The sequence below is a fragment of the Cetorhinus maximus genome, chromosome 14 (genome assembly GCF_964194155.1).
Source record: "Cetorhinus maximus chromosome 14, sCetMax3.hap1.1, whole genome shotgun sequence".
NCBI lineage: Eukaryota > Metazoa > Chordata > Chondrichthyes > Lamniformes > Cetorhinidae > Cetorhinus > Cetorhinus maximus.
This window is the reverse complement of record NC_135892.1, coordinates 101,915,805-101,927,917: the sequence shown is the minus strand read 5'-3', so window position 1 is coordinate 101,927,917 and position 12,113 is coordinate 101,915,805. Positions and strand designations below refer to the sequence as shown.

The 12,113-nt window shown below is 45.0% G+C and overlaps 1 protein-coding gene and 1 long non-coding RNA gene across 2 annotated transcripts in view; one reads left to right on the top strand and one right to left on the bottom strand.

Moving 5' to 3' along the window:
• Positions 1 to 681: 681 nt before the first annotated feature.
• LOC144689882 (uncharacterized) lies at positions 682 to 10,577 on the bottom strand. The gene is made up of 2 exons (XR_013578729.1): positions 10,207 to 10,577; positions 682 to 1,605 (listed from the first exon to the last, which is right to left on the bottom strand). It is a non-coding gene; the product is annotated as an uncharacterized LOC144689882 (long non-coding RNA).
• Positions 10,350 to 12,113, top strand: part of sult6b1 (sulfotransferase family, cytosolic, 6b, member 1) — a 29,573-nt gene continuing 27,809 nt past the window's right edge. The window contains exon 1 of the mRNA XM_078557352.1: positions 10,350 to 10,584. Within this exon, the coding sequence (XP_078413478.1) occupies positions 10,350 to 10,584 (235 nt within the window). The remainder of the gene's footprint in view (positions 10,585 to 12,113) is intronic.

Below are 12,113 nucleotides of genomic sequence, written 5' to 3'. Positions count from 1 at the left end.
TAAAACTTTTAAATTACTGGACAAAGCAAGTCCTGGGAAACTTTTAAATAATTCAGTGGTCAGAAATTTCAGTTTAAAAACGCAGTCAGCAAAACCTGATCCCCGAGCTGACGCCTGAACTTGTGGCATCCGAGCTCACTCCAAACAAAAGGAAAACATTAATTAATTAAGTTAAAAGTCTATTGTGACTGAAGAATCAGCTTTAAAAGAAACCAGCAAAGAGCAGGATTTGACGCTTTCGTGACTCTGAAGCATAACGCTGAAACAGTGAAGTCTGCAGCCAATCGATCTAAGCAGACACTGTTTAAAATTTTTCAATGCTGAACACAAGAGACACTACAGTGGGAGCCCGCCAAAACCCGCAAGCATGGGAAAATCCTTTGCCTTGAAATGAACAGCGGCATCATCTTGAAATTCAGCAACTTCTTAAAGCTGAACCTGCAATCTTAAAATTTTAACCGTGGATCAGAAATCCACTCTTCAAATCAGTTTGGTCTTATCTAGGGCCCAGAACAATCACATAATTGGGGACGTTGGAGAAAAAGATTCCTTAGACACATGATTGCTTCAGGCCTGGATAAAAAGATAGAAGCTGAACAAATTAACACACTGCTTTGTGTGGCATGCCCAATAGCAGTCAACCTTATCGCTAGACAAGGAATCAATGAAACATCTGCAAAATTTGAAGAAGTATTAAAATAATCTGGTGTTTATTTTGACTTCAGAAATAACAAAGTCTTTGAAAGGACTAAATTTAATTAACATGCAAAGCAACCAGGACAACCTGTTGACTCCTTCATTAATGATCTATACAGAATGGCTGAAGGCTGTGAATATGGAGGCCTAAAATCTGAACTTAACAGGGATAGCATAGTTGTAGGCATGGCGGATAACACACTCTCAGACATGCCGCAAGGGAATGAAGGTCTAACCTTCGAGAAAGCTATTCTGACTGTTAGGCTGCCTGAACACCGTGTGCAGAATGCGTCCATTTTTAACAGTAGAAAGTAAACCATGGTACAAAGGAAACCCCATTGTCCAGTTAGTGAAACAGGGACACTCCAGGCCAAGGGATGCAAGACCAGTAAAGTGACCATACCAGCACTGTGAAAGCAAAGCTTCTCCACAGGCATGATCAATATCTGGCAATTTCCACCCCAAACCTTTCACTGTAATGGAATTGGACATGTCAGGAAACTGCACAATGCCAAAACTTCAAAATGCACAGAAGACCCAAAGATGATTCATGAGGTCGAGACAGTATACCAAGAGGGCCCATGGCCATGCTTCTTGGGTGAGGTCAAAGATCAAGGATTTTCATTTTAGAATGTGGACATCTTGGTTAATGGCCATCTCATAAACTCTAAATTGGACACAGGACCCAACGGTATGGTCCTATCAGACAAAGAATCATGGCTGAGACATCTCTGGTTACAAACAACATACACACCACTCTGTGGGCCTGGAGGAATCCAACTTCCAGTCATAGGCATGATCCTGGGAGCATTAAGGTATGGCGGCAAACAAATCTTCAACCTGGTGTACGTCATCCATAACCAGTCTTTCTCTCTCCTCAGCAGAGATGCTTGCGTAGTCCTGAATTTCCTGAAAATGACAGAAGAGGTTAGAGTTGTAAATTATACAGAACTGCAAGTTCCCGAGAGTTCAAACAAGAAAGAGTATCCTGTCTGGGACTTCAGCTCTGAATTGTCTTCACTCTTTGCAGAGCAGGTTTGCCCATTTTCTTTACAGGTGCCAGAAGCCCCTCATTGGTCAGACCAGCCAACCACTCAGACGGCTACCACAATGTCTCCAGTGGAGGATGAGACAAGAGAGCAACCAACCAGAAGAGCCTCAACCTCCGGCTCTGATGACTGTTGATGAGGTCAACACTGCATCCACAGAGCAAATGCTGCAACTCCCAGCCAGCATGGCAGTGCCGTAGACGATGCTGGAACCAAGTAGCACACCATAGAACCAAATGGAAAGGTGAGCTTACTAAGAAAACCACATCCTCACAACAGAAAGGGTCAGCTCCCATTAGAGAACGTCACGACAACACACAGGACGAAAGAAGAGGAACAAACACCATGGAGACGAGTGCAACGTTCATCCACCCCACAAGAAACGGGATAGAACAACAAGCATGTATCATCATAACAGCCGAATCGACAAAGAGCAGTTCAATACCAAGGAATGGAAAAAGATGAAAAGACACCCAGATGCCAGAACAACCTCCAAATCAACAGAGTTTACCTGCAGCGACAGAGCCTATCACATCTCTGACATTCGTGCGAATGAGATATGGAAGGGCTATAAAATCCCTAGACAGCCTGAACCTACAAGCTCAAAAAGACTTGAGGGGGGGAGACGGGGTAGTAATAATGATGTAAATACATGGGGTAAAGTAGAATAACTTTAAATTCAATGGATAAAGGCTTGGGGGGAGGTGTAGTGTAAGGGCCTGGCACATATAAGGTTAACGTGGGACTGAGTACAGTACTGCCCACACAGTGATGTAAGAGGACACATGACCTGTACCCAGGGGTCAGACTAATGTCGGGCAGAGCCATGTGTACATGCAAGCATGGAGACAGCTCATAGCTTGAACCCTTTACTGTATACATGTACATAGATCTTGTAGTTAATAAATACATAATGTTGAACTACATAAGACTAAAGACATTATTAAGGTCTACCGAACAATGCAACAGTTAATAGTGATCATGAAACTACCAGATTATCATAAAAATCCAACAGGTTCACTAATGTCCTTCAGGGAAGGAAATCTGCCATCCTTAGCCAGTCTAGGCTACATATGACTCCATACTGCCAGTAATGTGGTTGACTCTTAATGGCCCCATAAAATGCCCTAGAAAAAGCCACCCAGTTGTGTCAAACCAATACAGAAAAGTCAAATAGTAAATGGATGTACCAACTCCACACGGATGGCAGCAGCTAAACAAGGCAGCTCACCATCCGCATCTCAAGGGCAATCAGGGATGGGTAATAAATGCTGGTCTTGCCAGCAATGCTCACACCAAGTTTACTAAGACTTTGGAGATATTTTTCTGTCTCCTCCTTGTCTAATTGAAGGCTATTCACAGAGTGCAGAGAGTAGGAGTTTTAGGTAGTTAGGCAGATTGGCAAAGGATCAGAAATGGTGTTCCATAAGGATAGGCATTGGGGCCATTGCTGTTCACTATTGACATTAAAAAATTGGAAAATCAGAATTACAATGTCAAAATTTGTGGATGACATCACAAATGGTGTGGTTCATACAGAGGGAAACTGCAACAAAATACAGCAAGACACCAATAAAATTGCAAAATAGGCATTTAATCGGTAAACAAGCTTCAACATAGCAGCGAGCCACTTCAGGTGCAAAAAAGATTTACTAGAATAATACCAGAACTGAGGGGTTATACCTATCAGGAAAGAATTAACAGGTTGGTAAAATCAAAATACTGCGGATGCTGGAAATCTGAAACAAAAACAAAAATAGCTGGAAAAACTCAGCAGGTCTGACAGCATCTTTGGGTGCAGTTAACGTTTCGAGTCTGTCTGACTTCTTCAGAACTAAGGAAATATAGAAATTAGGTGAAATATAAGCTGGTTGAGGGGGGTGGAACAGGTAGAGCTGGATAGGGGGCCAGTGATAGGTGGAGGTAAAGAAGAGATTGCCAAAGATGTCATAGACAAAAGGACAAAGCGGTGTTGACGGTGGTGATATTAGCTAAGGAATGTTAGGAATGTTCTTTAGAGAAGAAATAGCTGAGGAGTGACTCGAAAGAGTATGAAAGGATTTGATAGGGTAGACTTTAAAAAGTGTACCATTTACAAGATGCACTGCAGCAAGATGCTGTTAACATGCAAGTACAGCAAGTAATTAGGAAGGCAAATGGACCTTTATTACAAGGGGTGAAGTATAAAAGTAGGGAAGTCTTGCTATAATTCTGCAGGGCATTGGCGAGACCACACCTAGAGTATTGTGTACAATTGTGGTCTCCTTACTTAAGGCGGAATAAACTTGCATTGGAAGCAGTTCAGAGAAGGTTCACTAGGCTGATTCCTGGGATGATGGGGTTGCCTTATGAGGAAAGGTTGAGCAGGTTGGGCCTATACTCACTGGAGTTTAGAAGGATGAGGTGATCTTATTGAAACATAGAAGATTCTGAGGAGGCTTGACAGGGTAGGTGCTGACAGAATATTTCCCCTCATGAGGAATTCTAGAACAAGGGGCACAGTTTCAAAATAAGGGGTCTCCCATTTAAGACAGAGATGAGCAAGAATTTCTTCTCTCAGAGGGTTGTTAACCGTTGGAATTCCCTATCCCAGAGAGCAGTGGAGGCTGGGTCATCCAACAGAGGGCGCTGGTGAGAAGTGACTGAAGCATTCTCGGAGAAGTCACTGCAGCCGCCGCGACTCAGGAGGGAATCGAGGAGAAGGACTCTTGCACTCAACAGGAGGAAGAGCATCCAACAGAGGGTGCTGATGAGAAGTGACTGAAGCATTCTGGGAGAAGTCACCACAGCCACCGCAACTCAGGAGGTAATTGAGAAGAAGGACTCTTGCACTCAACAGGAGGAAGAGCATCTAACAGACGGCGCTGGTGAGAAGTAACTGAAGCATTCTGGGAGAAGTCACTGCGACTCAAGAGGGAATTGAGGAGGACCCACTGTCAAAGAACGGAATAGCCCCAAACATTACATTGATGTAGTGTTTCCATCCCTCCCTCCCCCTCAAACCTAAAACAAAAAGAGGGAGCAGTGCTTTCAGGAGTGCAACCAGACCTGCGAGGGATACTCTTCTGAAAGTGGATTTTAAAGAAAAAACAGCTGATTGGTGAGTAAATCCTGGGAGCAGACTCGGAAGGAGGAGCACCGGAGCGGTGAGTATAAATCTAGCTTACCACGGGGATTCGCGGCCTTGTCTCCAGGGAGCTGACTCAGAGGGAGGAGCACCGGAGCGGTGACCTCGGGGCACAGAGTAACTGAAGCCAAAACTGAAAAAAGTGACATCACAGGAAAGCTGTGACCTGATTGGTTGGTAGGAAATCTGTACCAAATTTGAAAAAAAAAACACTGCAAAGCTAATTAATAAATTAATTATCTAAGTCAAGATGGCTGGGCAGGTGATGTGCTGTAGCTGTATGATGTGGGAGCTGGCAGATCCCATTGCGAGCCGCAGTGACCACATCTGCAGCAAATGTTGGTTGCTGGAGGAACTCTGGCTCAGAATTGATGAGCTGGAGTCCGAGCTCCAGACGCTGTGGCACATCCGAGAGGGGGAGAGTTACCTGGACGCTTTGTTTCAGGAGGCGGTCACACCCGGTAGATTAAGTACCTCAATTTCATTCAGTGGTCAGGGTCAGCAGGGTGTGACTGCAGGTGAGGCAGGTAGAGGGATCCTGTGTTCAGGAACAGAGGAGCCTCAGCTCTTGACCTTGTCCAACAGGTACAAGGTACTTACTCCCTGTGTGGATGAGGAACAGAGCTGTAGGGAGGATGAGCCAGCTGACCATGGCACCGTGGCACAGGAGGCCATTCAAGAGTGGGGAGCAAAAAGACAAGTGGTAGTTGTAGGGGATTCTATAATTAGGGGAATTGATAGCATCCTTTGTAAGCAGGATCGAGAGTCCCGCATGGTATGTTGCCTGCCCGGTGCCAGGGTGAGGGACATCTCTGACCGGCTTGAAAGGATATTGGAGAGGGAGGGGGAGGATCCAGTTGTTGTGGTCCACATCGGGACAAATAACATAGGTAAGACTAGGAAAGAGGACCTGTTTGGGGATTATCAGGAACTAGGAACTAAATTAAAGAACAGGTCCTCAAGGGTTATAATCTCCGGATTACTACCCGAGCCACATGCAAATTGGCATAGGGACGTGAGAATAAGGGAAGTAAACATGTGGCTAAAGGAGTGGTGTGGGACAGAGGGGTTCCATTTCGTGGTGCACTGGCATCAGTATTGGAACAGGAGGGATCTGTACCGTTGGGATGGTCTCCACCTGAACCGATCTGGGTTGTTCTAGCGAAAAGGGTAAATAGGGTGGTCAACAGGACTTTGAACTAGAAAGTGGGGGCGGAGGGAAGGGTAAAACTCCAAGAAGTATGACTAATGGGAAACAAAGCAGCAGGTTAGCGTGTGGGGGGGTGGATTCAACTTCATGGAAAATTATGAAAAAACTGAAAAGAAAGGACAGCCCAGGAGAGGCTATTAAAGTCATCAGAACACAAAATAGGACAGAGTGTTTGGAAAGAGCTAGGAATCTAACTTCAAGCACATCAGATATAGGGACGACAATGAGAAAGGGGACGCGAAATACAGGACTGAAGGTGTTGTATCTTAATGCACGCAGTATACGAAATAAGGTAAATGAGCTTGTGGCGCAGATTAAAATTGGCAGGTATGATGTGGTGGGCATTACGGAGACATGGCTGCAAGGGGATCAGGACTGGGAGCTAAATATCCAAGGATATACATCCTATCGAAAAGATAGGCAAATTGGCAGAGGGGGTGGGGTTGCTTTGTTAGTAAGAAATGAAATTAAATCGATAGCAAGAAATAACGTAGGGTCAGATGATGTAGAATCTGTGTGGGTAGAGTTGAGGAACCGCAAAGGTAAAAAAACCATAATGGGAGTTATGTACAGGCCTCCAAACAGTAGTCAGGATGTGGGGCACAAGATACACCAGGAGATAGAAAAGGCGTGTAAGAAAGGCAAGGTCACAGTGATCATGGGGGGTTTCACTATGCAGGTAGACTGGGAAAATCAGGTTGGTAGTGGATCCCAAGAAAAGGAACTTGTAGAATGTCTACGAGATGACTTTTTGGAGCAGCTTGTGGTGGAGCCCACTAGGGAACAGGCAATTCTAGATTTAGTGATGTGTAATGAGGCAGATTTGATAAGGGAGCTTAGGGTGAAGGAACCCTTAGGAGGAAGTGACCATAATATAATAGAATTTACCCTGCAATTTGAGAGGAAAAAGCTGGAATCAGATATAACGGTATTACAGTTGAATAAAGGCAACTACAGAGGCATGAGGGAGGAGCTGGCCAGAATTGACTGGGAGATGAACCTAGCAGGAAAGATAGTGGAACAGCAATGGCAGGAGTTTCTGGGAGTGATTTGGGAGACACAGCAAAAATTCATCCCGAGGAAGAAGAAGCATACTAAAGGGAGGACGAGGCAACCATGGCTGACAAGGGAAGTCAGGGACAGCATAAAAGCTAAAGAGAAAGCATACAATGCGGCGAAGAGCAGTGGGAAACCAGGGGATTGGGAAGCCTACAAAGACCAACAGAGGACAACTAAAAAAGAAATAAGGAGGGAGAAGATTAAATATGAGGGTAAACTAGCCAGTAATAAAAAAGAAGAATGCAAGAGTTTTTTTAGACATATAAAGGGTAAGAGAGAGGCAAAAGTAGACATTGGGCCGCTGGAAAATGACGCTGGAGAAGTAGTAGTGGGGAACAAAGAAATGGCGGAGGAACTAAATAGGTATTTTGCACCATTCTTCACGGTGGAAGACACGAGTAACATCCCCAAAGTTCAAGAGAGTCAGGGGGGCAGAGGTGAGTATGGTGGCCATTACCAAGGAGAAGGTGCTAGGAAAACTGAAAGGTCTGAAGGTGGATAAATCACCTGGACCAGATGAATTACACCCCAGAGTTCTGAAGTTCTGAAGAGATAGTGGAGGCGTTAGTGGTGATCTTTCAGGAATCACTGGTGTCAGGGAGGGTCCTAGAGGACTGGAAAATCGTTAATGTAACCCCCCTGTTTAAGAAGGGAGTGAGGCAAAAGACGGGAAATTACAGGCCGATTAGCCTGACCTCAGTCGTTGGTAAGATGTTAGAGTCCATTATTAAGGATGAGATTTCAGAATACTTGGAAGTGCATGGTAAAATAGGGCAAAGTCAGCATGGTTTCATCAAGGGGAGGTCATGCTTGACAAATCTGTTAGAATTCTTTGAGAGGTAACGAGTAGGTTAGACAAAGGAGAGCCAATGGATGTTATCTACTTAAACTTCCAGAAGGCCTTTGACAAGGTGCCGCACAGGAGGCTGCTCAGTAAGATAAGAGCCCATGGTGTTAGAGGCAAGGTACTAGCATGGATAGAAGATTGGCTGTCTGGCAGGAGGCAGAGAGTGGGGATAAGGGGGTCCTTCTCAGGATGGCGGCCAGTGACTAGTGGAGTTCCGCAGGGGTCAGTGTTGGGACCACAACTTTTCACTTTATACATTAGTGATCTAGATGAAGGAACTGAGGGCATCCTGGCTAAGTTTGCAGATGATACAAAGATAGGTGGAGGGACAGGTAGTATTGAGGAGGCGGGGAGGCTGCAGAAGGATTTGGACAGGTTAGGAGAATGGGCAAAGAAGTGGCAGATGTAATACAACATGGGGAAGTGTGAGGTCATGCACTTTGGTAGGAAGAATAGAGGGATAGACTATTTTCTAAATGGGGAGAGAATTCAGAAATCTGGAGTGCAAAGGGACTTGGGAGTCCTAGTCCAGGATTCTCTTAAGGTTAACTTGCAGGTCGGTAGTTAGGAAGGCAAATGCAATATTCGCATTTATTTTGAGAGGACTAGAAGCTAAAAGCAGGGATGTGCTGCTGAGGCTTTATAAGGCTCTGGTCAGACCACATTTAGAATATTGTGAACAATTTTGGGCCCCTTTTCTCAGGAAGGATGTGCTGGCCCTGGAGAGGGTCCAGAGGAGTTTCACAAGAATGATCCCAGGAATGAAAGGCTTAACATATGAGGAACGTTTGAGGACTCTGGGTCTACACTCGATGGAGTTTAGAAGGATGAGGGGGGATCTGATTGAAACTTACAGAATACTGAAAGGCCTGGATAGAGTGGACGTGGGGAAGATGTTTCCATTCGTAGGAGAGACTAGGACCTGGGGGCACAGCCTCAGAGTAAAGGGAAGACCTTTTAGAACAGAGATGAGGAGAAACTTCTTTAGCCAGAGAGTGGTGAATCCATGGAATTCATTGCCACAAAAGGCTGTGCAGGCCAGGTCATTGAGTGTATTTAAGACCGAGATAGATTGGTTCTTGATTGGTAAGGGTATCAAAGGTTATGGGGAGAAGGCGGGAGAATGGGGTTGAGAAACTTATCAGCCATGATTGAATGGCGGAGCAGACTCGATGGGCCGAATGGCCTAATTTCTGCTCCTATGTCTTATGGTCTTATGAAACATATTCAAGGCTGAGTTTAACAGATTTTTGATCTCCGAGGGAGTCGAGGGTTATAGGGAGCAGGCAGGAATGTCAAGTGAAGGCCACAATCATAATTGAATGGCAGAGCAGGCTCATGGGGCCAAATGGTCTACACCTACTCTTATCTCTTAACCAGTCAAGGCTCCTTTAACAGCACTTTCCAAACCCGTGACCTCTTCCAGTTAGAAGAACGAGGGCAGCAGATGTATGACAACACCCCCACCTGCAAGCTCTCCCTCCAAGACATACATCATTTTGACTTGGAAATATATCGCTGTGCCTTCAATGTTGCCGAATCAAAATCCTGGAACTCCCTCCCTAACAGCACTGTGGGTGTAACTACACCACATGGACTGCAGCGGTTCAAGAAGACAGCTCACCACCACCTTTGCAAGGGCAATTAGGGATGGGTTACAAATGCTGGCCTTCCTAGCAAAGCTCACATCCCATGAATGAATAAAAAAATGTTTCCACTTGCGGATGAGACCAGAAATATAAGCTAGTCAATGATAAATCTACTAGTGGATTCAGCAGAAACTTCTTTATCCCCAAGGATGGTTAGAATGTGGAACTCGCTACCGCATGGCAAAATAACATAAGATTGCCTTGAGAGGGTAGATAAACTAACTAGCACGTGTACCAACCACTGCCCCATCCTCAGTAGAGCCAGGGTTCAAGTGGAGTTCATATGTGACAGAGAAAGAAATAAAAGGACATATTTTGATGGAGTTAGATGAAAAAAGTGTGTGGGTGGTGGAGGTTTGTGTGGAGCCTATGCATTGACATGGATCTATACGGGGCAGAATGCCCTGTGTCTGTATTATAAATACCTCGTAATGCTTGACTTGGTATTGAATCTGAACAGAAATGTTTAACAGTTCTAATCAATGCAAAGCACAAATCTTGAGATATGATGTTAAATCAGCACAAAACTCCACAGAGAAAATGGAACAGTTTGTTTATATCGTACTAACCTCATGGCACGAAGCATAGCGTGCGAACCAACCCAAGCCTCGCCCTCTTAATAGCACCAATTCACACCCCGGTCTCACTATAAAAAGGGAGAAGCTTTCGGCAATTCTTTGTTGAAGGTGAGAGAGCATTTCCACGGCCTGTCATGGAGAGGAACGACAGCGAAGGAGCAAAGGCTAAAGCAGGCAATCCCAAAACCTTCCAGGGGCGACTCGCGGAAATGTTGGAGCGAGCGAGCAGCCTGCAGCCGGAGGAGATGATGTTCCGCTATAAAGGGGTGCAGTACCCCACAATCCTGACCTCCGTGGAGAACCTCCAAGCTCTGCCTACGTTCGAGGCGCGTCCCGAAGACATGTTGACCTGTTCTTATCCCAAATGCGGTGAGCTGGGTCATCTCTGTTCTTTTTTATATATATATATACATATATATCTTAAAATAAGTTAGAACTCCTTTTGACTCAAACTCTTTCTGTTTAAATAAAAAGTTGCTTCTGTCCAAAAGTGGAAAATTTTAAATCTCTGTTTTAAATCTCACCTCAGATCTCTTTCCAAATATTGATTTGATTTCATATTTGTAGAGAGCGAGTGGAGTTACCTGTTCGTCTTACTTTTACAGTTCTGTTTTATTTCTGCAGCATTTTCCCTTAAATCTGTCATTATTTTGTAGCATTACTGTTGCAATTTTTTTTTTACAGTTGTTACAGCTTTTGTAGCTGCTTATGTTTTAATTTGAAAGCTGGAACTGACGCTGCACGATTAGTGTTGCTACATTTTTCACATTAAGGCGGGCAGTCTCGAATAATGCCTCGGTCTATGCAACATTATAAAACGGTCTATCTCCACCTTCTTGAGTGGAGCCTCACTATAGAAATTGCTTTCAGCAATTCATTGTTGAAGGCGGGAGCGTCCCCACGACCCGACGGCGAGGTAGCAGCGGCTGGCGTTCCCACCGCCTTCCAGGGGCGACTCGCAAAAATGTTGGAGAGAGCGAGTTAGGCAACATTCCTCTCCCATCCCCTACCCTTAGTGCCCTTAAACCCAGCACAGCAAGTTTAGCAACTTGAGCACAAGCGCTATATTCATGACATCACTCCAAAGCCTACACTGACTGAAGAGCAATACAGCTTGAGTTATGTGTACAACCAGAGCCATTATGCTCAAGCATCTGCTGCTTTCTTTTTATTCTTTCACGGGATGTGGGCATCGCTGGCTATGCCAGCATTTATTGCCCTTCCCTAATTGCCCTTTGAGAAAGTGGTGGTGAGCTGCCTTCTCGAGTCACTGCGCTCCATTTGGTGTGGGTACACCTACAGTGCTGGTAGGAAGGGGAGTTTCAGGATTTTGGCACAGTGACAGTGAAGGAACGGTGATATAGTTCCAAGTCGGGATGTGGTGTGACTTGGAGGGGAATTTGCAGGTCCTGGTGTCCCCATGCACCTGCTGCCCTTGTTCTACTAACTGGTAGAGATCATGGGTTTGAAAGATTGTCGAAAGCCTGGATCAATTGCATGGCTTTCTCCAACACCACCCAATGAGAGTGTCTTTGATCATGGTGGTCTGTTACATTGTGAACAATTTTGATCTGCAAAGCGGAGAACAAGGGACAAGGTGAAGACCTTTCACCTGACGAGGAAGACCCTGATGATAATCTGGAGGTGGGATATCAGCCTCAACCTGCACCCAGAGAACTGGGCAGTAGCTAACTGATGAGTGCTTTAGCTGAAATAATTCAACTCCAGCCCCCTCCCCGCCCCATTCAATAAAAATTATGAGCAACATTCCTAGTATCAACCAAAAGACATGTATTCATATAACAATTTTAATGTAGAAAAATGGCTAATCCTTCCACCCTTCAATAAAGGGCCTGAGAGAGGAAAGCTGCTGCGCCTCATGTGAAGGGTGAGCACCA